At 43.9% G+C, this 27,236-nt stretch overlaps 1 protein-coding gene across 1 annotated transcript in view; it reads right to left on the bottom strand.

The window, feature by feature from the left end:
* LOC126272529 (solute carrier family 52, riboflavin transporter, member 3-B-like) overlaps positions 1-27,236 on the bottom strand; it is a 107,690-nt gene that overhangs the window by 15,181 nt on the left and 65,273 nt on the right. The window contains exon 2 of the mRNA XM_049975443.1: positions 20,059-21,260. Within this exon, the coding sequence (XP_049831400.1) occupies positions 20,059-21,177 (1,119 nt within the window). The 5' untranslated portion in view covers positions 21,178-21,260. The remainder of the gene's footprint in view (positions 1-20,058; positions 21,261-27,236) is intronic.

Here is a 27,236-nt window from a genome sequence, read left to right as displayed (position 1 = left end):
CCGCGGTGGTCTCGCGGTTCTAGGCGCGCAGTCCGGAACCGTGCAACTGCTACGGTCGCAGGTTCGAATCCTTCCTCGGGCATGGATGTGTGTGATGTCGTTAGGTTTGAGTAGTTCTAAGTTCTAGGGGACTGATGACCACAGCAGTTGAGTCCCATAGTGCTCAGAACCATTTGAACCATTTTTTTATCAAAAGTGAAATAAAGTCTGAATGTTGTCTCAGAAATAGGTTAAGTAGTTAACAGAAATACAGTAGAATATTACTGGTATCGAGAGGTTCATGTGAGGTACCATAATGGTTACGTAATTCAAGTACCATTACAAGGTGGAATGAACAACGGTACAACCATTTTGTATGCATTGGACGAGCTTTCTGTGTTTTTCGTCTGAGCGGTGTACTACAGTATCGAAATTTTTTCCAGACATTACATTTTCGGTAATGGAGCACAAATACTGTTTGTACAAATTGCATCCCTTAATATTTGTCTTGCACCCTCCACAGTATGACAAAACACAGCTTCGATAGAGGCTATCTGATCGCAACAGTCGGTCATTTCACCCTGTCTGCACCACATTACAACTGCAAGTTCGTGCGGTCAACTTCCGTTTGGAGTTAGGACTTGCCTTAAATCTCTGCACAATTCAGTAAGGGAGAATGAGGGAAGGAAGAAGTTAATAGCACTGACGTAACAGTGTCGCCTTGATTTGTAAAGGAATGCAACCCTTAACATTAGACTCGTACTCGCTTTGTTTCTGATGTCTGATAGTTAGGGTGACTGTGGACGATTGGCACCGTACGAGTCAACGATGAATAGTCTCCCGAATCTGAGGCTGAAGTGTTGATGCAAGGTATATGGTCACATTGAAGATATGAAAGCGTTAACAGTTAACAGGGAACAGACAAAATGATATCACAAATGATTTATGCAGATTATATCTTTTGCTGATTACTACAAATAATTAAAATAATTACTTCTAGTAATGAACTCAGATTCATGAAAAGCAGAATTGTGATTTCAACAGTTTGTGTGTAAAAGCTGGAAATCGAAGTGACTGCTATTCGATAATAAATGCCAAAGTGTCGTCAAACGTGACTTGAACTATTGTTATTCGATAATTGTCTAATAGTTAATAAATATTTTTGCTAATGGTTATAATTGTGGTTGGATTGGTTAAAAGCCCGCAGTCATTCTAAGAAGCAAGTATGAACAATGGATGTCAGGTATCCTACTAACTAAACAGGCCGGCTATAGACGCTGCTCTGAAATAACTGAACATCTTTCAAATGCAGTCTGAGGCAATTTCGTTCTTAATCTCAACTTGTCGTACGACTGCACTGGCGCAAATGCGTCAGCACTGGAAAGTTAAAGGAAAAAAATTACGATAATTTATTAGTCGAGAGCTCACTAACTCGTTTAGCTAAATCAACGATGGTAACTCAAAAGCATTATCGTTACAGAACCATGAGGTCATCCATGGTTCCGCCAAGTTAGAAATAAAACCGAGTGAGGAGGCCCTCTGGCTGGCACACTGAACTTACATTTGGTAGGACGGCGGTTCAGATCCCTGTATGGCCATTTGTGTTTAGTTTCCTTTGATTTCCCTAAATCGCTTCTGGTGAATACTGTGGTGATGCCTAGGAATAGGACAAAGCCAATTTCCTTCCCCATCCTTTCATATTCAGAGTTTGTACTCCGTCTCTAATGACCCAGGTGTCAACGGCACATTGAACTCTTACCATCGTTAGGTAGAACTAAATATTCAATTGCCTTTGTGATACTATCTGACGATATGTCACTCACTCGCGTATCTAGTGTCTATACAGGGTGAGATAACTAAGACAGGCCACCCAAAATACACACGCGAAAAAAAGTTCTGCATTACTCCGGTTCCCGGAAATCCTGATGATAGACGTTCACTGTGGATATTGTTTCCCGTACACAGTTCCTTTGACTGATCAGAGATGTCACCAAGTCCGCCCAAAGATGTAAACAACCATGCATGAGCAGCGTCTACTAGACGGAGGGGGTCCGACAGCCGATCAATCCCAGTCATTCCACAAGGAAGGAGGTGCACGGCTCGTGTTGTCTGTAGTTCAACCATACCTAGACGCTCAATACCGCGGTCCGATCGCGTCCGAATTGTTACTTTGTGCCAGAAAGGGCTCTCAACAACGGGAGTGTCCAGGCGTCTCTGAGTGGTAAGCGATGTTATTCGGACATAGAGGAGACACAAAAAGACAGGAACAGTCGATGACATGCCTCACTCAGGCCGCCCAAGGACTACTAATGCAGCGGATGACCGCTACCTACGGATTATGGTTCAGAGGAACCCTGACAGCAAGGCCACCATGTTGAATAATGCTTTTCGTGTAGCCAGAGGACGTCGTGTTACGACTCAAAGTGTACACAGTAGGCTGCATGATGCGCAACTTCACACCCGACGTCCTTGGCGAGGTCGATCTTTGCAACCACGACATCATGCAGCGCGGTACAGATGGGCCCAAGAACATGCCGAATGGACCGCTCGGGATTGGCAGCCGGCCGGTGTGGCCGTGCGGTTCTAGGCGCTTCAGTCTGGAACCGCGTGACCGCTACGGCCGCAGATTCGCATCCCGCCTCGGGCATGGATGTGTGTGTCATGTCCTTAGGTTAGTTAGGTTTAAGTAGTTCTACGTTCTGGGGGACTGATGACCACAGATGTTAAGTCCCATAGTGCTCAGAACCATAGCCGGGGACTGCCATCACGTTCTCTTCACCGATGACTGTCGCATATGCCTTCAACCAGAGAATCGTCGGAGACGTAATTGGAGGTAACCTGGTCAGGCTGAACGCCTTAGACACACTGTCCAGCGAGTGCAGCAAGATGGAGGTTTCCTGCTGTTTTGGGGTGGCATTATGTGCGGTCGACGTATGCCGCTGGTGGTCATGGAAGGCCCCCTACCGGCTGTACGATACGTCAATGCCATCCTCCGACGGATAGTGCAACCATATCGACAGCATATTGGCGGAAATGATGTTTATGTCGATCTCTGTTCCAATTTTCATGAGCAATGAAAAGGACGGAAATGATGTTTATGTTGACCTCTCTTCCAATTTTATGTACAGGTTCCGGAACTCTCGGAACCGAGGTGAGGCAAATTCTTTTTTGATGTGTGCCTATCCACAATGAAAAAATAAATCTAGGTGTGGTTTTCGCCAGGTTATAGAGAACAATATTGTAAAGTTCCTGACGTTAGCAAATAATATTTATCGTTTATAGTCGCCGAATTACGACACCGACAATTTTTTTTCTAATATATTTGTCATTTGAAAGAAGGTTCTAAAAGTACTTCAAAGACATTATATGTGTGGGACTTGATCAAACAGTATCTAGATAACAGCAAAGCAAACCACTGTTCCGCCGTCAGAGAAGAGCTTCCACAAACGTCTGCCCTATTATGCACAATGTAAGCAAACACTTAGCTCAGTTATGGTTACTCTGTTTACCTGTGCCGTTGAAGCCCATCAGCCTGTGTTCCGCCGTTGTAGCGATGAGATAACTTGTTCTTAGAGCTATTGAGACATTCAAAATGTACACGACAGTCGAAAAAGTGAATATCGTTTAAGGCGAATGTCGCCACACTATTAGAGCATCGGTGCAGTCGTTTGCCGAAGAGTATCCAGATCGTGCCAAGCACTCACGGTCTGTCTTTGCAAACATAATTAAAACGTTTTATAAACTGAAAGTGTGGAGAATAAAATACGTCAAGGAAGAAGGAGTAGAGCAACTGATGAAAGAAATGAAACTAACATCTTAGCAGCAGTAACGCACAATGCAGGTGTCATTAAGTGGCATCTCGAAAGTTCGGGAGGGATCAACCAAACGAGTGTTCTGGTGACACTAAATTCCATCGCATTTCATCCTCTTCACATTTCGGTGCATCTACAGCTTCCTGACAATGACTTTCGAAACTGATTTCGGGTCTCCGATTTTTATCTATGAAATGTCCAAAGTGATGCGGTATAGCCATGCAAAATTTTGTTTAAGGAAGAAGCAGCGTTTACAAACCATGGGCAAGTCAATCTCCGCAATGTACACTAACCAACTGAAAATCCTCGCTACCGAAGGGAGTGGATAAAAGCAGCGCTCTTGGGCCATCAGCGTTTGGTGTGTTTGTTAAGACCTTCATCACTGGTCGCTGTTGTATTACTCATGCTTCTATGATAGGTTGTTGCACAGCTGTTGGAAGACTTCCCACTCGACATGGGGCAGTCATTATGGTACCAAGATGAACGATGTCCCTCCCATTATGCACATGCACTGACAGACCCTCTTAATAGAACACCTAGAGAGTAATAGAACGGTCATTCAGGAAAGCCGGCCGAAGTGGCCGAGCCGTTCTAAGCGCTTCAGTCTGGAACCGCGCGACCTTTACGGTCGCAGTTTCGAATCCTGCCTTTGGCATGGATGTGTGTGTTATCCTTAGGTTAATTAGGTTTAAGTAGTTTTAAGTTCTAGGGGACTGATGGCCCTAAAAGTTAATCCCGTAGTGCTCAGAGCCATTTGAACCATTTGAACAATTCAGGAAACGCTAAATGGTCACCACACTCAACAAACTTAACACTTATATACACTACTGGCCATTAAAATTGCTACACCACGAAGATGACTTGCTAAAGACGCGAAATTTAACCGACAGGAAGAAGATGCTGTGATATGCAAATGATTAGCTTTTCAGAGCATTCACACAAGGGTGGCGCCGGTGGCCATACCTACAACGTGCTGACACGAAGAAAGTTTCCAACCGATTTCTTACACACAAACAGCAGTTGACTGGCGTTGCCTGGTGAAACGTTGTTGTGATGCCTCGTGTAAGCAGGTGAAATGCGTACCACCACGTTTCCGACTTTGACAGAAGGTCGGATTGTAGCTTATCGCGATTGCGGTTTATCGTATCGCGACATTGCTGCTCGCGTTGGTCGAGATCCAATGACTGTTAGCAGAATATGGAATCGGTGCGTTCAGGAGAGTAATACGGAACGCCGTGGTGGATCCCAACGGCCTCGTATCACACTAGCAGTCGAGATGACAGGCATCTTATCCGCATGGCTGTACCGGATCGTGCAGTCACGTCTCGATCCCTGAGTCAACAGATGGGGACACTTGCAAGACAACAACCATCTGCACGAACAGTTCGAAGACGTTTGCAACAGCATGGACTATCAGCTCGGATACCATGGGTGCGGTTACCTTTGACGCTGCATGACAGACAGGAGGCCTGCGATGGTGTACTCAACGACGAGCCTGGGTGCACGAATGGCAAAAGGTCATTTTTTCGGATAAATCTAGGTTCTGTTTACAGCATTATGATGGTCGCATCGGTGTTTGGCGACATCGCGGTGAACGCACATTGGAAGCGTTTATTCGTCATCGCCATACTGGCGTATCATCCGGCGTGATGGTATGGGGTGCCATTGGTTACACGTCTCGGTCACCTCTTGTTCGCATTGACGGCACTTTGAACAATGGACGTTATATTTCAGATTGTCGCGTCCCAAGCGTGGGTTTTGCGAGGGATTGAGCGACACGGTTCGTAAACGGGAATTGACCGGTTGACCTAATTGAGAGGGAGACTTTTGATCTGGCTAAGATGTTAAATTCCCTGGTGTGAAGGTACAAGGCTAGGATGTTGGTAGAAGTAAACTCGTATGGACGTTATAAAAGTTCTAATTTATTCAGAAAGAATACAGATCACCCTAACTGCGTAGTGATTGTACCTACAGAATAGCCAAGCCCATTACAGAGACGGTGACTGACTTCCACCGTTCTGGCTGCCTGATAGAACTTTCCAGCACTTTGCTGCCCACACTAGCACCCTACGTCAGAGTCCCGCGGTCGCTGCCTAAACGCTCATCGGCGACTATCTCCAACTGTCTGCCTGCAGCCCGCCCTCAGCCCAAGTCGGCTGCTACTCACGCTGACTACCGTCGCTGCCTAAACCCGAGAGAGGGAGATCCCCGGAGCGGCGTGCCTCCGAGTTTTGTTAGCTCTTCCCCTTCGACCCCGCCAGCGCTTGGCATGACGTAGCGTCGAGTGCAACTTTTCCTTATTAGGGATTGTTTTAGTATTAACTTCAGTACTTTTCTTCAGAAGCTGGGTGGAGGGGTAGAGGGGCCTCTCCCTATATGGTCACGCACTGCGTCCTGAGCCCTTCATTGGCTCCTCATGACGTAGTGCGGTCCCCACCTAGGGCCCTCTTTCTTTCTCTCTCCGCTCCCAGACTTCTCCCTCTAGCCAAGAGTGTTGATACTGTAAGTTATTGCTTATTAAGGGACCTGCCCAGAGCGCCCTTTTTATCTTAATAACTGAGTCTGCTTCCTTGCTTATCACGCGCAGCTGCCTGGCCGCTTGGACCGCCGCCTCGTCTATCTGGCTGCGTCGTTATCTTTTGTGACCCCTCTGACACGCCTGGCGTCCCCTGTTAACTCTATCTCCCCGTATGATTTCTGGTGTATCGTCTGAGAACAACTGCATTTAGACTTGGCTTTTCTGCGGTTACAACACCTCCCCCGCCAGGGAAATTGGCGTTACTCCTCAGAGTAGCGTCAATTGTGACTCTTTTTTTTCCATTACACGCTTTACAGATTTGTTTATTACATTAGCATCTGATATGTTATATTTTTCATTTTCATTTAGTAAAGTCAAATTCATTAAACACACCATAATACAATTACATTATACATGCCTAACATTCAGTTATGTCAAAAGCATTTGCATTAAAATCAAAAGACACTTTCATTGATACATACATTCACATTTCAATTAGAATTACATTTCAAATACAGTTACATTTCAATTACACATTTCAAATACAGTTATTTAACGTCTGTTTCTGAAAGCGACCGTATCACCTCGGTCTTTTCCACATCTTTCATAAATTACTATCTCTTCAGTTTCTTTATTACTGTGTCTTCTAGCTGAACTAGTCTCTGGGTATTGGTTCACTATGGTATTTCTTTTTCCACAACAATCACTGTCTTCAAAATATTTCCATGTACTTTTAAAACAGTCTTTACAGCATTTACAGTTTTTACAACAGCATGTTATTATGATTAGAATAACTATTGATATGGCTACATACGTAGTTATGGAGTAATGTGTGAAGTACCTGGAGTACTTTATTTCCTCCTCTTGTCTCTCTACCATCTTCTGGACATCATCCAGTCTTTTTCCTGCGACTTTCAAGTCGTCTAACTGTGTTATTACCTGGTCCAATGGCAAATCTAATGCTAACGTTGAGACATTCCTTTTTTCCTTGTTTACCACGCAACAATCGAATTCTAGATTGATCTGCGGAACTATGTCTTTCTTCGTCACATTACTCTGAATCACTCTATCTGTTTGTATGAACACTCTAGTGCCATACCCCTCACATTTACTGTAAAAACTAATTTTTCCTACCCCTTTTATTACTAGGTCCTTTGGTGGTTCCCTTCCACACAATACTGTTAAGCCTTCTTCCTTCGGTGCTACATATAGCCATTCGTTACTGTTTAGATGAGTCCAAAGGCTCTGATTCAGTGCGACTATTTTTCGCACACAATCTTCCGGAATTTCTCTTACCGGTTGCAACAATTTGGCTTCGCACTCTTCGTGGTCGAATGTTGACAGCAAGGCGAATGCTTGTTTGCACAGTCTCCTATTTTTACTTAGCTCCTTGCATTTTAGTTCCTCCGCAGAAAGTTTCGCGTACTGCCTTTTGGATTCATCTATTAGTAAGAATTCTTTCTCTGGCTGTATGTACACATATTTACCTTTCATGTTTGGAATTTCTTTTGGTAGTGGGAGTACTCTATACAAATTGAAATTGTTATTATTTATTAATGGAATATTAATTACATATCCTAGTATGCTACCCGAGATGAAAACATCTAAATCAATTATTCTTAACAATAGATAACCTGAGGACTCCGTAAGAGGAACAGGAAACTTTACATCTTTTAGTTCTTCCCGTATTAAACTTAGGTATTTTACAATTTGGACTGAATTAATTATATGAGGCTGTAGTATTCCCTTCTGAGCATTTACAATGGCATTTATCATTTGTTCGTATTCCTCTTCGATCTGACCAAACACTGCCGATAGTTGTAATACTTGCTCTGTTACTGTGGCGAAGGACGCTACACGTTTAAACCCTATATCGGTTTCCTTCACGTATTCCTTCATGAATCGTTCTAGTCTTTGCATACCTGTCTTCAGAACGTGCTCATTTGACTCTAGTGTATATACCGTCCTGTTTACTCCCGCCAATGTGGCTCTTACCACTGCCACCTGTTCCGTTGTTAGCCTCAACAACCCTTCTGAGTTTTTCTCCATAGTGTCTATTCTTTCCTTATAGTATGCTGCATCTGCTTCATCCAACGTCCCGAACAGTATTTTACTTACCTGCCCGACGAAGTTGAATACTCCTCTCTTCCTTCTGATCTCGTGTTTCGTTAGCTGCTGTACTAAAAGTTGCAATCCTGTGATTTTTTCCACATGATGGGTTACTTGTTGGTCTAGTACCCTGCATTCTATTAATCCTACATTTAATTGTGTTAGTGTTTCTCGGCACCTTTGTACCGCTGCCCTACCATACCTCTCTGCATTCTGAAACCTTTCTGTTATTATATCTAGATTTACGTATGTGACTATTCTCCATGTGGTACTGTATATTTCTACCTGTCCTCTATTATCGTAATATAGTCCTGATGAGCTCGGAAATGGCGTCACTTGGTACTCATTTGTTGCATGCTCTGATGCAGTGATGTAGTATGCTGTTATCACTATGACGAATTTCACGACCTGCCACTTGAGTGCCATACCTGAAATTTAAAAGAATTGTTTCAGCCTGTTGGCATGTACTTTTGTTTCCTTATTTCTTTTAACTTTTATTACTACGTTAGGACCTTCCACTTTTACTACTTCAAATGGACCTCTCCATTGTGAATCTAATTTCCAAGATCTACCCCGTCTCACCGACTCATCGTGCAGTAATACTTTATCTCCTACCTTGAAGTTTTTTGGATTTTGTTTCATGTCATACTGTTCCTTACTGATTTTCTTACTTCTTATAATCGAGTCTCTGGCCACTCTGTGGGCTTCCTGCATTCTCGCTCTTAGTTTATTTACATACATTTCATAATTGTAACTTACCTGCTGTGTTTCTTGCTGCAGTACTCCTGGTATGTTAACCTTTCTTCCGTATAGTAATTCAAATGGTGTGTATCCTGTGATGCTGTGTGGTGTAGTGTTGAACACAAAAATTGCATACGGTACCCATTTGTCCCAAGAACTTTGATCTCCTGTTACAAAGTGTCTGAGATACTCTACTATAGTTCTATGACTTCTTTCTAGTGCACCATTTGATTCAGGGTGGTACGCTGTAGTATTTATACGCTTTACCTTCAACAATTTACATACACTTCTAAATACATCACTCAGAAAGTTAGACCCTTGATCTGTTAATAATACTGATGGAATTCCATACCTTAATACTACGTTTTCCACAAATGCCTCAGCTACTGTTTCGGCATCTTGTTTGTCAATTGGGATTGCTAAGGTAAATTTACTCAGATCGTCTTGGAATGTTAACATGTGCCTTTTTCCTGTATTAGATACATCTAGTGGACCCACTATATCCATCGCACACTTTCCGAATACTGTTTCTGCTGTGTCTGTAATTTCTAAGGGCATCCTAGTTTTCATTTGCGTGTTTTTATTCTTTTGACACGATGGGCATTTCCTAATGTAATTTTCAATGTCACGCTTCATTCCGCGCCACTGCTTGTATGCTTTAATTCTTTCGAGTGTCCTGTGCATTCCTTGGTGACCTCCCAAGGGATTGTCATGCATTTCCTTTAGTATATTTTCTTTTTCTTTGGGACTAATTTCCTCACCACTATCCGTTTCCTGTTCTATTTCACTCGACACTTGTGCTTGCCGCACGTTTACGGAACTTTCTTCCCCATTTGCTTTTGCTGCCGAGATCTCTGTCTCCACCTTCTGCTTCGCATCTATCTCTTCCTTCCCTTCATGCCTTATTCTACTCAGCGCATCCGCATTACTATTTAACTTTCCTGGCTTGTATATTACTTCATAATCATACTCCTCGAGTTTCAGTCTCCACTTCAGGAGTCTCGAACTCGGATCTTTGACACTAAATACCCACGTTAGTGGCTTATGGTCTGTCACTACAGTGAACTTTCTGCCATATACATATGGTCTGAACTGTTTTACTGCGTAAACTATAGCCAACAACTCTTTTTTCCGTTGTGCTATAATTTAGTTCGGCTTTGTTCAATGCTCTGGATGCATATGCGATGGGCAAGTCTTCGCCAATCTTCTTACCTTGCGATAACACTGCACCCAAGGCTGCGTTACTCGCATCCGTTGTAATGATGAACGGTTTCGTAAAGTCAGGGTACTGAAGTAACGGAGGGTTTATTAATTTCTCTTTTAGTTCTTCGAACGCATTGTTCTGACGTTCGCTCCATCGGTACTCCACTCCCTTTTTTAAGAGCTCATGGAGAGGTTTCGCAATCTTGCTGAAGTTAGCAATGAAACGGCGGTAATAACCTATCAATCCGAGAAACCCTTTTAGTTCCTTAGTTGTCTTTGGCTGTGGGAAGAACTTCACCTTCTCCACCTTCGCCATATCTGGTGATATTCCTTTGTCAGTGATGCAATGACCTAGGAAGATTACTTCCTTCCTCAGGAATTCACACTTGTCTGGTTGCAGCTTCAAATTGTGCTCTCGCAACCTGTCAAATATTTCCCGGAGCTTTTCGTTATGCTCCTGCAGGTTTTTCCCATAGCATACTATGTCGTCTAGATATACAAAGCATTTCACTCCTTGTAAACCTGCCAAGACTGTATTCATCAGTCTCTGAAAACATCCTGGGGCTCCCTTCAGTCCCATCGGCATTCGTTTGTATTCGTAATGCTGATAGTTTGAGCTAAATGCCGTTTTCTCTCTGTCCTTCTCGTCCGTCAATATTTGATGATACCCGCTTGCGAGGTCAAGCGTCGAGAAGTACTTAGCTTGCCCTAACTGATCCAGTATCTCGGAGATATTCGGTAGTGGAAATGCATCGCCTACAGTGATATCATTTAATCGTCTGTAGTCCACTACGATTCTCCATTTCTGTTTGCCACTAGCGTCTAGCTTCTTTGGAACTAACAGTAACGGTCCGTTCCAAGCGCTCTTACTCTCGACAATTATGTCATCTCTTAGCATCTGCTCTATTTGCTCCCTTAGCACTTGCTTTTGCGCTTCCGGGATCCTGTACGGTCTAGCGTTTACTACCTTTCCCGCGTGTTCCGGTGCAATCGGTATTCTGTGCTTCACTGCGGAAGTATAGGACAGGTTGTCCCCTGGTAGATGAAATACATCTCCGTATTCCGCGCAAACCTCTGCTAGAGCGCTTTTCTCTTCAGCGTTCAAATGATCCATTCTTAATTGCCTTCGCAACACACTAGTACGATTTTCTGTCTTTCCTATGACATTAGTACAACATTTTACTTCGCGTATTTTCCCTACTTTTTCTAATTCTTCCGTCATTAACCTGACGTTTCCTAACTGCACTCTGTCTTCTGACAAGTTTAATGCACTTACTATGCATTTCCCATTTCGCACTTTTACTAACGCTTCAGGTACATGTACCCCTTGTGCAATCTCCTGCCTAGGAATAATCATTTCCTTTTCGATTCCCCTTTTTACATTTCCTTCCACCTTTAATAACATTATTTTTTCCTCTCGGGGCCCTATTTCCCCGCCTGCTTCTGAATCTTGTTCGTTCTCATGTCCCTTTGGCTCTTCCTCTACTACTAAGGGTATATCTCGCCCTTTTAGTCTCACTATTTTACCTGCATAGTCTAACTTAACTCTATGCTCTGTCAAGAAATTTCTGCCTATCAGTCCGTCGTACGGAATATCTAATCCTCTCCCGTACACGTGAAATTTTTGCCCTACTTGCTCAGAACCGTCCACACTTAAGTGTACCTGTACCGTACCTATTGTGCTGACGGCCTCACTGGTTACACCTTTTAGCCGAAGCCTTTCCGCTTCATTAATTGCAAGTGTACTATTTATCGGAATACTCGTTCTCTTGAGCAGACACAACTGTGCTCCAGTGTCTATTAGCAACTTCAAATATCTTTTTAATTCTATGCAGTATAAAACCAAAACGTCATTTTCTGTTGCACAGTCGATTACCCTAACTGAGGGTTTACCTATCGCAACAAGGCCCGACTGTGCCGCCTTGCCGCCTCTTAGTTTCCCTGCACCACTTTACCGGTTTTGCTCGATACTGGCACCCTGCCTTTTCTCCATGCGTGCCAGGGCCCTGCGTGACAATCTTTCGCGTAATGTCCCGGCCGCTTACACTTGAAACAAGCAACGTCTTTTACCCTCGTACACGGAACTCCACAGTTCCCTGGTAGATTACATTGTGGGCACCTCCACTCTCGTAACCCTCCATCAGCTTCCCTATGATTTCCTCTAAGGTCTCTTGTATCTATCGGCTGAATTTTTCTTAATCTTACCCGGCATTCCGCGTCTGTATGTCCTGGCTTGTCGCACCCGTAACAAAAATTCGTAAACTCTTTGCCCGTCATTATCCGTACTCTTCCCTCTGGCCTATTCTTTCTACACTTGCTTGCCATGTGCCCTCTCAATCCACAATTGAAACATTTCAAATCTCTAATATCTCTGGTATTCTTCACCGTTTCCTTTCCCCGGTTGAAAGTTACTCTTGGGGCTAGTCCCCGCTCTTTCATTGACAGTATTGCACTTTCTTCTTGCAATGCTAGTTCCACGGCCGCTGCTAGCGTGATTTCATCGCCTCTACTTCTTACTATCGTCTGTATTCTATCATTGCTTAACCCTTGTATAAAGCATGCTCTTCCTAGTGAATCAACCAGTTCTATTGCGCCCTTTAAGTTCTCCTTAGCCGTAACTCTGCTTACTGCTTCCCTGAAATCCCTTTGCATTTCATCTATTCGGCTTGCCCATGTCGCAATTGGCTCTCCTTGTCCCTGTCTCGATTGAAATATCTTGCACGCGTAGTAGTCAATGGTACGCTTACTCGCATAATTTTCCTCTAGAACATGTTTTACTTCCTGCCATGTCCCCGTGCGTTCCCTTACTTGCAGCCTCGATCTGGCCTCTCCGGTTATTTTGGCTTTAACAAACTTCAGTAACGTTTCGTGTTCCTCCGGTTTCACAAGTTCAAATGCAGCGTCTACATTTTCAATAAACTCCCTAAGATCTCTCTTATTTCCTTCGAACACTTTTGGAACTGTACACAAGGCTTCTTTCACTGATATCTTACCGCTACTGGAGGATGACGGAACTTCGTTAGTTTGGGCCATCTTACCAACTTAACTATGTTAGCACTTTACAATACAAGATACAAAATTCTTAATATAATTTTATATGTACCGCTTCTCTTGTGGTGCGCCGTCTGTTCCGCTGATCCGCGTTGTCCCGCGTTGTGTCGCGCTGTCTCTGTGCTCTCTATGCCTCGGCCCGGACCCCCGGTCTCGAACGCTGGCTGCTTAGGCACCTCTGTGCCTCGTCGCTCCGCGTCGTGCTGCCGCTATCCTGCGTTGCCCTGCACCCGCGAGGACTACTTCTCTGGACTCTGTCGTAGTGGGGCTACTAATGCTGAAAGTTGCGAGTCGCCACAACTTCCTGCTAATTGCCACAGTCGCTGTAGCAAAATCTACTGGCTCCTATCTCCTTTTTGCCTATATGCCTTTGTGGTACCCCACACCTGACACCAAAACTTTTATTTATGTCGCGTCCCAAGCGTGGGTTTTGCGAGGGATTGAGCGACACGGTTCGTAAACGGGAATTAACCGGTTGACCTAATTGAGAGGGAGACTTTTGATCTGGCTAAGATGTTAAATTCCCTGGTGTGAAGGTACAAGGCTAGGATGTTGGTAGAAGTAAACTCGTATGGACGTTATAAAAGTTCTAATTTATTCAGAAAGAATACAGATCACCCTAACTGCGTAGTGATTGTACCTACAGAATAGCCAAGCCCATTACAGAGACGGTGACTGACTTCCACCGTTCTGGCTGCCTGATAGAACTTTCCAGCACTTTGCTGCCCACACTAGCACCCTACGTCAGAGTCCCGCGGTCGCTGCCTAAACGCTCATCGGCGACTATCTCCAACTGTCTGCCTGCAGCCCGCCCTCAGCCCAAGTCGGCTGCTACTCACGCTGACTACCGTCGCTGCCTAAACCCGAGAGAGAGAGATCCCCGGAGCGGCGTGCCTCCGAGTTTTGTTAGCTCTTCCCCTTCGACCCCGCCAGCGCTTGGCATGACGTAGCGTCGAGTGCAACTTTTCCTTATTAGGGATTGTTTTAGTATTAACTTCAGTACTTTTCTTCAGAAGCTGGGTGGAGGGGTAGAGGGGCCTCTCCCTATATGGTCACGCACTGCGTCCTGAGCCCTTCATTGGCTCCTCATGACGTAGTGCGGTCCCCACCTAGGGCCCTCTTTCTTTCTCTCTCCGCTCCCAGACTTCTCCCTCTAGCCAAGAGTGTTGATACTGTAAGTTATTGCTTATTAAGGGACCTGCCCAGAGCGCCCTTTTTATCTTAATAGCTGAGTCTGCTTCCTTGCTTATCACGCGCAGCTGCCTGGCCGCTTGGACCGCCGCCTCGTCTATCTGGCTGCGTCGTTATCTTTTGTGACCCCTCTGACACGCCTGGCGTCCCCTGTTAACTCTATCTCCCCGTATGATTTCTGGTGTATCGTCTGAGAACAACTGCATTTAGACTTGGCTTTTCTGCGGTTACAACAAGATGTGTTACGACCCGTGGCTCTACCCTTCATTCGAACCCTGCGAAACCCTACATTTCAGCTGGATAATGCACGGCCTCATGTTGCAGGTCCTGTACTGGCCTTTCTGGATACAGAAAATGTTCGACTACTGCCCTGGCCAGCACATTCTCCAGATCTCTCACCAAATGAAAACGTCTGGTCAATGGTTGCCGACAACTGGCTCTTCAAAATATGCCAGTCATTACTTTTGATGAACTGTGGTATCGTGTTGAAGCTACATGTGCAGCTGTACCTGAACACGCCATCCAAGCTCTGTTTGACTCAATGCCCATGCGTATCAAGGCCGTTATTACGGCCAGAGGTGGTTGTTCTGGGTACTGATTTCTCAGGATCTATGCATCCAAATTGCGTGAAAATGTAATCACATGTCAGTTCCAGTATAATTTATTTGTCCTATGAATACCCGTTGATCATCTGCATTTCTTCTTGGTGTAGCTATTTTAATAGCCAGCAGTTTACTTTTATCTGTGCCGAAGATTAAAACACGAGCTCTTTTAGGAAACAGCGACGACTCCCGTAGGCAGGAAATACCTTATAACGGGGCCTGTGCTGCCGTTAATCCCAGATGAAATTCAACATACCCTATTGTTTCTTTAGAATCACTTTACAGCGTGTAGCAATGCTCAAGGTCAACATTCTGAGAACATGCCTCCCTCTGGCCGTGCTGTTTTAGGCGCTTCAGTCTGGAACCGCGCGACTGCTACGGTCGCAGGTTCGAATCCTTCCTCGGGCATGGATGTGTGTGATGTTCTTAGGTTAGTTATGTTTAAGTAGTTCTAAGTTCTAGGGGACTGACATCAGATGTTAAGTCCCATAGAACTCAGAGCCATTTGAACCATTTTTTAATCTGCATATTTTGTGACTTACATTAACCAAGCAAATGAGCAACAACTGTCTTATTTACTCTGTGTTCTTGATGCAACAGTGAGCTTCTTCACACATGTAATTGGAGATTCGAATAATCTATTTATCGGAGTCTGAATACGACTCTCATCGGAGTGGTGTAGTAAGCTCACCATCTTCGTTTTATTTTTGATACTAATTTTAGACATTTTAATTATGATTTGCGAAAGGCCCAGGTTAATTACCCCGGATAATAGGAAATTGAAGCTCATACCTAGTGTATCGTCGCCTGGAAACGGAAAAAGTGCTAGATATTTCCTTGCGTGTGAAAAGATACGAAGTGACAAAAGCACAAAATCCCATAAACTAAGATAATAGTCGTATCTGCGAAGCAACAAAATCAAAGAAAATACAACGCTCATTGTTAACATTAATTGTATAAAGACTGCGATACTATTAATACTTACTTTTATTCATTTGAAGAATAAGACGGAAACTTGTGCGCAAACATTTTATTACGTGGATTATATGTGTTTGTTGTCTCAGAATATACTTATTGTTCGTCAACATAAAATATCTGATTTTATGTAATATTCATATGTGGGTAAAGCACCTTTCCTCCGAGTTATTGCCATTTTCATTGTAGCAGATGTACTTTAATTGTTGTCAGCCATTGCTGCTGCATTCTCTAAATTCGCCTAAAAGCTGGGTCTGGTGCCCTAATATTAGCAAAAAACGAGCTTCACTAATAAAGAGAAGTAAAATGTGCAAGCAATACAGGCACATACAGTCAGAATTTTAAATTATTTCAGGTAAAACATGACGCAGCTAGTGGTCTTCCGGTAGCGTTCTCGCTTCCCACTCACGGGGTCCTGGGTTCGATTCCCGCGAGGGGTCAGGGATTTTTCCTGTTTCGAGATGACAAGGTGTTGTTGTGTCGTCTTCATCATCATCATTCATCCCCATTACGGTCGGAGGAAGACAATGGCAAACCACCTCCACTAACACCTTTCCTAATACAGCAGTGCGTATCTCGCGCATCGTCCCCTACGCTCCTCGGAGTATGGGACCTCATCATAATCACAAGAGGACACAACCAGCCGCATCTACATCTACATCTACATGACTACTCTGCAATTCACATTTAAGTGCTTGGCAGAGGGTTCATCGAACCACAATCATACTATCTCTCTACTGTTCCACTCCCGAACAGCGCGCGGGAAAAACGAACACCTAAACCTTTCTGTTCGAGCGCTGATTTCTCTTATTTTATTTTGATGATCATTCCTACCTATGTAGGTTGGGCTCAACAAAATATTTTCGCATTCGGAAGAGAAAGTTGGTGACTGAAATTTCGTAAAAAGGTCTCGCCGCGACGAAAAACGTCTTTGCTGTAATGACTTCCATCCCAACTCGTGTATCATAACTGCCACACTCTCTCCCCTGTTACGTGATAATACAAAACGAGCTGCCCTTTTTTGCACCCTTTCGATGTCCTCCGTCAATCCCACCTGGTAAGGATCCCACACCGCGCAGCAATATTCTAACAGAGGACGAACGAGTGTAGTGTAAGCTGTCTCTTTAGTGGACTTGTTGCATCTTCTAAGTGTCCTGCCAATGAAACGCAACCTTTGGCTCGCCTTCCCCACAATATTATCTATGTGGTCCTTCAAACTGAAGTTGTTCGTAATTTTAACACCCAGGTACTTAGTTGAATTGACAGCCTTGAGAATTGTACTATTTATCGAGTAATCGAATTCCAACGGATTTCTTTTGGAACTCATGTGGATCACCTCACACTTTTCGTTATTTAGCGTCAACTGCCACATGCCACACCATACAGCAATCTTTTCTAAATCGCTTTGCAACTGATACTGCTCTTCGGATGACCTTACTAGACGGTAAATTACAGCATCATCTGCAAACAGCCTAAGAGAACTGCTCAGATTGTCACCCAGGTCATATATATAGATCAGGAACAGCAGAGGTCCCAGGACGCTTCCCTGGGGAACACCTGATATCACTTCAGTTTTACTCGATGATTTGCCGTCTATTACTACGAACTGCGACCTTCCTGACAAAAAATCACGAATCCAGTCGCACAACTGAGACGATACCCCATAGGTCCGCAGCTTGATTAGAAGTCGCTTGTGAGGAACGGTGTCAAAAGCTTTCCGGAAATCTAGAAATACGGAATCACCTTGAGATCCCCTGTCGATAGCGGCCATTACTTCGTGCGAATAAAGAGGTAGCTGCGTTGCACAAGAGCGATGTATTCTGAAGCCATGCTGATTACGTGTCAATAGATCGTTCCCTTCGAGGTGATTCATAATGTTTGAATACAGTATATGCTCCAAAACCCTACTGCAAACCGACGTCAATGATATAGGTCTGTAGTTAAATGGATTACTCCTACTACTCTTCTTAAACACTGGTGCGACCTGCGCAATTTTCCAATCTGTAGGTACAGATCTATCGGTGAGCGAGCGGTTGTATATGAGTGCTAAGTAGGGAACTATAGTATCAGCGTAATCTGAAAGGAACCTAATCGGTATGCAATCTGGACCTGAAGACTTGCCCGTATCAAGCGATTTGAGTTGCTTCGCAACCCCTGAGGTATCTACTTCTAAGAAACTCATGCTAGCAGATGTTCGTGTTTCAAATTCTGGAATATTCCATTCGTTAAATAACGTCGCAGCTCATTTTCTCCTAGTATTTTGAGCTACTTATAAATGATTTCTAGGTCATCAGCTGCAGTACACTCAGAAAACACATTTACCCTGAAAATAAGTAGCTCATGTTTTCCCATGTAATCTGCTGTTTAAGAGAATAGTCGTCGTCACACTCTTACGGAGCTAGCCACATATTTAAGCAAACAGTAATTATTGTGAGATGTTCGACTGTAACTACGTGTACTATTACGTGCAATGGAAATCATTCTCTTACCAGCGTTGTATAATCCAACTTACATGAAATTTTGCCTGGAACTTAAAGAACTTTGAAATCAAAGACTTAAAGAATAACAATAAGCATTCTCCTTTTACGTTTTCCCTAGAGTTTAGGGAAATTAAACTGCAACATTTTTCCCCCTTTATTCATGACAAACATTTTTATTACACTAGGTCACGGCCAGCATAGCCAAGCTACAATGCATGTTATCAGTTTAGAAGGAACTGACTGCACAGAGGAGAGAATGTGCGCTGGAAAACTTTGGGGAGTGATGCTTCCGCGGAGCCTAGGACTCTCGTTGGGATCCCAGAGAATGTGGAAGCAGAAAATCTGGTTGTGGTGACACATTTAATATGCAGCTTCACCGATGGCCTAGGGTAGGTTGGAATGTGACAGCTCCGTTGTGAGTTGGCAAAGCCAATGAATGTGAAAGCAAAATACGTGGGTTGTCCAGAAAGTAAGTTCCGATCGGTTGCGAAATGGAAACCACTGGGAAAATCCGGTAAAGCTTTGCACAGATGTGTTGGGCACTGTCTCTAGTATGCTCGTCGATCGTGCCGCGTCGCTCTTTTCGGTTTTGAGTGAACAGTGAGCACGTAAAGATGCGTAGAGAATAGCCTCTCCCGCCAAGTATGAGGGCCCGGTTAGAGATTTCGCCTGTGTCATGCAGCCCACATAACACAACTGTCGAGCAGTTCCTTCTTCGTGCCAATTATCGGCCGCACACTGCAGGGGCAATGAAGACGCTCCCGCAGCGTTTCCGATAATAAGTGTTTGATCACCCACAATACAGTGCGTAACTGGCTCCCCCTGAGTCTGGCTGTGAAGACAAGATTTTTCTACAGACAACAAGCTGCAGACCACTGCAGGTAACTGACCGAAAGCACAGGCGGCTGCTTTCTATGACGAGGATATTTGAAAGTCGATGCAACACTACGACAGAACTGGAAGTTGGAGCGGCGACTATGTAGAGAAGTTGGTGGAAGGTGTAGCTAACTGTTGAAAAAAAAAATGAAAACAAAGTTTCTGGTTTTCATTTTCACTGTGGTTTCCATTTCGCGACCGATCGGAGCTTACTTTCTGGACAACCCCCGTAAATAAATAAGTAAAACGTAATTGTGGTAACTAGATTGATATGTAGGTTAGCTGGAGCTTTAAGTTAGGATGGAACGTGACAGCTGATTCTGAGTTGGCAAAGCCAATGAATGAGGCAGCAAAAGATTACCTGAGTGTCTTGGGTTCTGCAGGAAGCTCAATACATCCGATCTCCGCACAAGCGTTACTCAGTACCATTGTCATGAATTGAAAGACATTGTAAAAAGAAATCGCTGAGCTGCACACAGCAGAAAAGCAATATTCACAGCTTGCCAATAGTTTATACTCACCACGAGGAATTCACCAATTGTGTAGCCAACCAGAGGTGGTGCAGGACTCATGAGTGCTGTGACAACAACGTAGGCGGCGAAAACGGCGCTCACCGCCGCGATACCAGAAATCGCTCTTACTGACGTCCTCGGCAGGAAGAACTGTACGAAGCACGCCAGCGGGTTCGCCATGGCGGACAGAGTTACCGCCAGATGGTAGGCGACATTGCCGTACGGTAAGCACGAGTACGACTGGATGCTGGGAAACACTCCGTGTCCGAACGCTGCCACTACGGACACCAGCACCATCAAACAGCCGTAGGTGCAGCGGGAAAGCGGCAAGCCGTGCCCCTCCGTCTGGTCGCTCGATGCTTCTGAAGCGTTGTCGTCCCTGGTGGAAACTTTACATGGCACCAATTGTGATTTAACTCTCTCAGCCTTACAGCTTTTCAGGTTGTTTAAAAGTGCGAAAGAGACGGTGCTGATGGCGAGGATTGCGAACATGATCAGGACGAAGGCAGTGGTTGAAAAATTAGGTGACGGTACGTGCGACACGAGTACGGTATAGGAGTCGTCAGGATTAGTAGCGTTTACGACGGTTTGGTTCACACACGTTGGGTTGCCTCCAACACCTTGTATAAGGGCGAGCACACTAGGCAAAAAGCCACTGAGCCCCTCTCCGACGAAGTAAGATATAAGATATATTTCTTTGTAGTTCCTCATGAATGGCATGAAGAGCACGAGGCTGGTGCAGCCAACAAGAGCACAAAAAAACGTCAGTACCAAGAAGGGAGTGCTGTGTTCCTCAGTGCCAAAGTACGTCGTCTCCCTATACAGGAGTGCCATCAGCAAGAGTGCGATAGTACCCGTTGTTAGTATACCGTAAATAATGAAGCTATCTCTCAACTTCCCTGGGAGAAATTTCTGCGACAGTCCGTACAGGATGGGCCCAATGTTTGCAATTTGTACGATGATAGAAATGTACGAGGGCAGATTCCATCCTTCTGGCTGCGTCTGGACGAGCAGTGGTAGCTGGACGTACATTCCATTTACCGGCAGCCACGTACCAATTCCAAACAACGTAGCCAAGATGTGCACCAGTATCTGGTTGTTCGACAATCGTTTCAGTAGGAACGCCATGCCGATGTCACGTTGACTGCTCCGTAACAGTGGCAGGTCAGTCGTGAGTGATGCTGTAGTTTCCTTCCTCGTTTACAGAAAACCTGTGAAAGAAAAGAATTTCGTAAACAACACTGGCAAAGAGTCACTGTTTAATTTATATTAGTCGGCATCTGATGTTGCTACATTGTTGCGACAACTGCTCCGCTCTCTGCGGAGATAGAAAATCGTTCTAAAGTCTATCTCGAGAATAAGTAGGTAGAAAAGTTTGAAATCCACTTCTGGTACAGATCTCTAGTGACTAAGCACGTCAAAGATCTTTTCTTACTTTTAATTAGCTCTCGAGTTAATTTTTTTGGAACATATGAAGCTTGCTATTTCGGGAGACTGTTCAGAACGTACCTCGTCATATTTTTAAAACTAACGAACTCAATGATTAAGGTTTTTTTTTGTTAATTACCAAAACATGTCGGTAGAAATGGCTCTTTCCAAAATTACTCGTGGTATAAAGATTGCTATGTACAGGGTGATTTTTTCCATAGTACACAAACTCTAAGGGTTGACCGATGAAAGGATATGGAACAAAAAAAGTCTAATGAACTTACGAGGGACGTTTGGAAAGTCCATGCAAAGTCCGACATATGACACCACCAGCGCGTATCCAGGTCATGTTCAGTTAGTAGCGTCTTTGGAAAGAACGCACACCGAGTTTCAGCCATATTGGTCTGTTTCTTTCTGTTTGACATTCGTGTGAAGAATCAAGGAAGTCGACTGATTGTCAAAAAATGGACGAAAAAGAATTTCGTGTGGTTATTAAACATTACTTTATGAAAGGCAAAACGCCTCAGGAAACTAAAGAGAAGCCGCGCGGGATTATCCGAGCATTTCCGGCACGGTAGCTCAGCGTGTTCGGTCAGAGAATTAGCTGTTCTCTGTAATAAAAAAACCTCAGTTAATCGATCAACAACGACCTTAAACGGGCGTCTTTCGACGTCCGCCCCGAGCAGATGCAACAAATGCAAGCGAAAAAAATGAGATTAAATTAAAAAAAAAAGCGGTTTAAGGTGCTGCAGTCATGGACTGTGCGGCATGTCCCGGCGGAGGCTCGAGTCCTCCCTCGGGCATTGGTGTGTGTGTTTGTCCTTAGGATAATTTAGGCTAAGAAGTGTGTAATCTTAGGGACTGATAACCTTAGCAGTTAACTCTCATAAGATTTCACACACGTTTGAATGGTTTTGAACTAAAGAGAAACTTGATAAACATTACGGTGACTCTGCACCTTCGATTAGATCCGTTTATAAGTGGTTTCAAAATTTTTGGAGTGGCCATATGGGCACAAGTGATTCTGAATGTTCTGGACGCCCTGTGGAGGTTACGACTTCAGAAATCATTAAAAAATTCCATGATTTGGTGATGGGTGACAGAAGAGTTAAGGTTCGTGAGATTGCTAGTGCTATGGGCATCTCGAATGAACGGGTACATAATATTTAGCATAAACATTTGGACGTGAGAAAGCTATCCGCAAGATGGGCTCCTCGATTGCTCACGCTTGACCAAAAACGGAATCGTTTGAAGTGTTGCAAGGTTGGTTTGCAGCTCTTCATGAAGAATTCGCAGGACTTTAAGCATCCTTTCGTCACTGTGGATGAAACATGGATACATTACTGTACTCCTGAGACCAAAGAACAATCCAAACAATGGGATACCAAGGGAGAATCTTCACCAAAAAAGGCGAAGACCATTCCTCCGGCCGGAAAGGTTATGGTGACTCTCTGTTGGGATTCGCAAAGGATAATTTTCATCGACTCTCTGGAATAGGGTAAAACTATTACAAGGGCATATTATTCATCGTTATTGGACCGTTTGAAAACCGAGCTGCAAGAAAAACGCCGGTGGTTGGATCGCAAAAAAAGTCCTTTTCCATCACGAAAATGCACCAGCACACACCTCAGCAGTTGTGGTCGCAAAATTAATGGAAATAGGATTCCAACTCGTTTCACATACCCCCTATTCTCCAGAATTGGCTCCCTCGGACTACAATTTGTTTCCCTATTTGAAGAAATGGCTGGCGAGACAAAGATTTCATTCAAACGAGGAGGTGGTTGGAGGAACTAATAACTATTTTGCAGACTTGGACAATTCGTATTATTCGGAAGAGATCATCAAATTAGAGCAGCGTTGGACGACGAGTATAAGTCTAAAAGGGGGCTATGTCGAAAAATAAAAAAAGGTTTACCCCAAACACGTAAGTAGTTTTTATTTTTGGACGGACTTTTCAAATGCCCCTCGTATGTCTGGAAATGCATGGTTTCCATGCTAGAGACTATTTATTCAGTCATACTTTGTTACAGAGCCTTCTGACTAATACGCACTGTACCATGAAGCCACAGTTGCAGTATGCTTGGTTTTTCGTGCAGGGTGCTAATGTTCCTCATACGTCAAGCCCTAACGCCCTCTCCTGCGACACTAATTCGTAATGTTGTGGCCGATTCACTTCTCTTGCTGACTCGCCTTGTAGTGGATTTTATACAGCTTTTTACATAATGGTTATGTATTCGAACCGAGACCTCGCCGACATGGCGTTTACTTATGGAAAAGTAAATGGTAACGGGCGGCGGGCAGCAAGGTTGTATCAGGAGACATATCCCTGCCGACAAGAACCACAGCATTAAAGTTTGCAACAGTGTTTCGCCGTTTGTCTGAGACAGGGTCGTTACATGAAGCAGGAAACCATGAAGGACGTACCTGACTTGGAGGGAAGTGTGATTAACATTATGGAAGGTGACCGCCGTGTCAATACGAAGCAGTTGGCCCGCCAGTAGAAGGTAAGCCACACGACTGCGTGGAACAGTCTACATGACATGTTTCTATCCTTACCACTTACAGCATGTGCAGGGCTTACTAGCAACAGACTTTCCACGACGGCAGAACTTTTGCCATTGGTTTCTTCACCAGGCAACCAAGATTCCACGATGTATGTGTCATCCATCCTATTCACAGATGAGGCCATCTTTGTGCGGAGTGGTATCTCCAACCTTCGTAACAGTCATCTGTGGAAAAATATGTAGAACCCCCATGGTATGATGACACCGAATCGTCAGCATCGGTGCAACCGGAGCGTGTGGGCAGGGATAACTGGCGACTGTATTTTGGGACCAGTCTTGCTTCCACGTCGCCTAACAGGCCGGAACTATCGGCGTTTCTTGCGGGTAACTTTGCCTCCCCCGCTGGAAGATGTGCCATTGATGGTTTGAAGGGTTATGTGGCTGCTATTGTGCTCCAGCGCACTTCACCGTTAGCCTCCAGACGCATCTCAATCCTGTATTCCCTGCTCGAAGGCTCGGATGAGGAGATCCTGTTGCATGGCTTGCTTGTTCACCGCACCTCAACCCGAGCGATTTTTGGTTATGGGGCCATCTCAAAGGTATCGTGTATGCTAACCCATTTTCAGATGTGGAGACGACGGAGCAGCGTATTCATGAAGCCTTTGACACTGTTCGGATGCAGCCTGGCCGATACGATCATGTGAGACATGGCGCATACCACATGGGATAAGGCATATGGAAACCAGTTTCAGCACATGCTGTAACTGTGGCTGCATGGTATAGGGCGTATCACACCGCAGTATCTGTGACAATATAAGGTTTAAGAAATGGTCTCTGGCATGGAAAGCATGCATTTTCGGTCATAATTTCATTAGACCTTATTTGTTCTGTATCCTCTCATCGATCAATCCCTAGAGTTTGCACATGGTGAAAAAAATCACACTGTATAACCATTAGAAAATCTTTCTTTTTTCCCTTTTTTACAATTTAGTCAATCTTAAATTCCAAACAAGTGAGAAGTTTAATTTCTCTATCTCCTACAAGAATTACGTAAATATTCTGAAATTCGGTTGTGTTACAGATCTCTGTAATGCCTCTAAGTACAGCAAATATTCGTTCTTTATTTTAGTTAGGGCAGGCACTACTTTCCTGTTGAAATGGATTAAATTATCACGTTTGGAAAAGACCGAAACGCTTTGGATAGTCGACGCACCAACACATTGAGAGCCGACAGTGCTGGGCTTCGTATGGTGTATTGCTGATGGGAGCAGTACAGTCCGCTCGATATAAAATAAGAACTAACTTAAACAGGACTATAATTTAAAATCTGAAATATCACAGATTACATACAAGTAAGCCCTTAATTCAACACGATATCAGACAAAGTCTGGTAAGAGAACATTAGACTGGCATACCCATCTGGATGGGCTTGAGTAGGGGGATGGGGGAAGAATGGGAGCAAGAGGTTCACTCACCCACTCCTGATACCTTGACACTGCACTCGCAGTTGCACGGAGCTGTTCCAGTGAGCGCGCGCGCGTCACTTAAACTGGAGAGCGAGGTACGCCGTCCAAACAGAACATACAGTATAAACATCTGTGGAGTGAGCATAGCCTACTGCGCATGTCCTCAACATCAAACCGGGCTATTCAAGTGGTAGTGGGACGTCGCTGCTTGTATGCAATTTGTGGTAACAGCGAAACTTTAATATTACAGGTATTCACCTGTTTTTACGTACGTTTCTACAAATTTTAGTAGTAATGACAGCCATGGTACAGTATTGTTGTTGCTAGGGTGTGAAGAGAAGTACGTGAAAGTAGGAAGGTGTTTGAAAATTTGCATTTCTTCGAGTGTATCTAGGCTGCATTCTTTAGCTTCTTGGTTTAAGAGCTCTGCTTAACTTGCTTAATGAGCAATAGTAGCTGAAAAATATGAACTTCTTCGAAGAATTTCAGCCCTTGCTTCGTCTACCATGATGAAGCGGGACTTTCTATATCCCCCGATGCCATTGCCCTCTTATCTTGACGTTTAAATATGCATTTCACGTAATCGTCGTTATTTTCTATAAGTTTGCGACTGTTTCACAATTTGGCACACGTCAAATGGTCTACCTCTAATTATGAACTTAGTAAAGATTGCACGCAACTTGACTTCTTACGACTGCCTTTATAATGTCTTGTGGCGTGGTACGCCGCTATGTACTACTTCTTAACCCATTGAATCTAATACTGTATATTGCGTATTACCGCTACGACATACAGCCTTTTTGTTTTTATTAGTAGCTTCGGGTATTTCCCGATGGTACAGTGCATATTTAATACACTAACCTATGTTCAATGCTGTTCCACAGTTTGTTACACATCAGATGGTGTATTTATATTTAAGAGCTTCATAAAGTTTCCATATAACTCCACCGGCTATACTGTCTTCATAAGTTTGTTGTGTTGCACGCACTTATTATCCGATAAATCCATTACTTCATATACCTACGACAGTAGCTGGCTATGACATACAGCCTACTACTTTTGTTATGTATTAATTGCTGATCACATACTGTATATTTTACTGTAAACCTATATGAGACAATTGTCCGCATTATCATTTAATGGTGTTAATGCTTAGCCAAATTCAACACAATTCAGGCACTGTTAACCTTAAATTATAGCCTTTTCTTATTAAATGGTTCCTTTGCGCTATATAATGTCATTTGCCTCTCATACAACTGATACTTCAGTTATTATGGTTTATTTGCCAGTAAAATTTCTAGCTTTTGCAACAAATAATGTTATCAATTAATGTTTATTCATACTTATGTACAGTACACTTGTTATATGTATTCTGCCTTTTATGGAACAGTAACTTCAGTAACAAAAGGTTTTAATGCCATTAATAGTCCGAAGTATTATAATAAGCTATTTTATGTAATAATCTCAGTTAACATTTTCTGGTTTTAAGTTTGTATTACTCCGCACGCACCTGCGCGCGACCGCAGGCTGAGTTCGCTGCGTCGCTCAGCGCCCACGGCCTACCTGTCTGGCCCGCTGGTGTGGCCTAACGGCAAAACATTAGTAGAACTGAAGCAGTCTTATCACTGTGTACTGCACTACTAACATTTTAAGTCTGACAAGGCCAATATCTGACATGTTTTAATTTAATTTTGTATTAAGACATTTCTGAAGAAGGCTACATTACTATAGACGAAACCTAGGTAAAGTTTCTTTGATTATTCAACTGGAGGCTGAAATTGAATATAAT

This window comes from Schistocerca gregaria, chromosome 5 (genome assembly GCF_023897955.1).
Source record: "Schistocerca gregaria isolate iqSchGreg1 chromosome 5, iqSchGreg1.2, whole genome shotgun sequence".
Lineage (NCBI taxonomy): Eukaryota > Metazoa > Arthropoda > Insecta > Orthoptera > Acrididae > Schistocerca > Schistocerca gregaria.
Note: the sequence above shows the minus strand (reverse complement) of the source record. Positions and strands in the feature narration are given on the sequence as shown.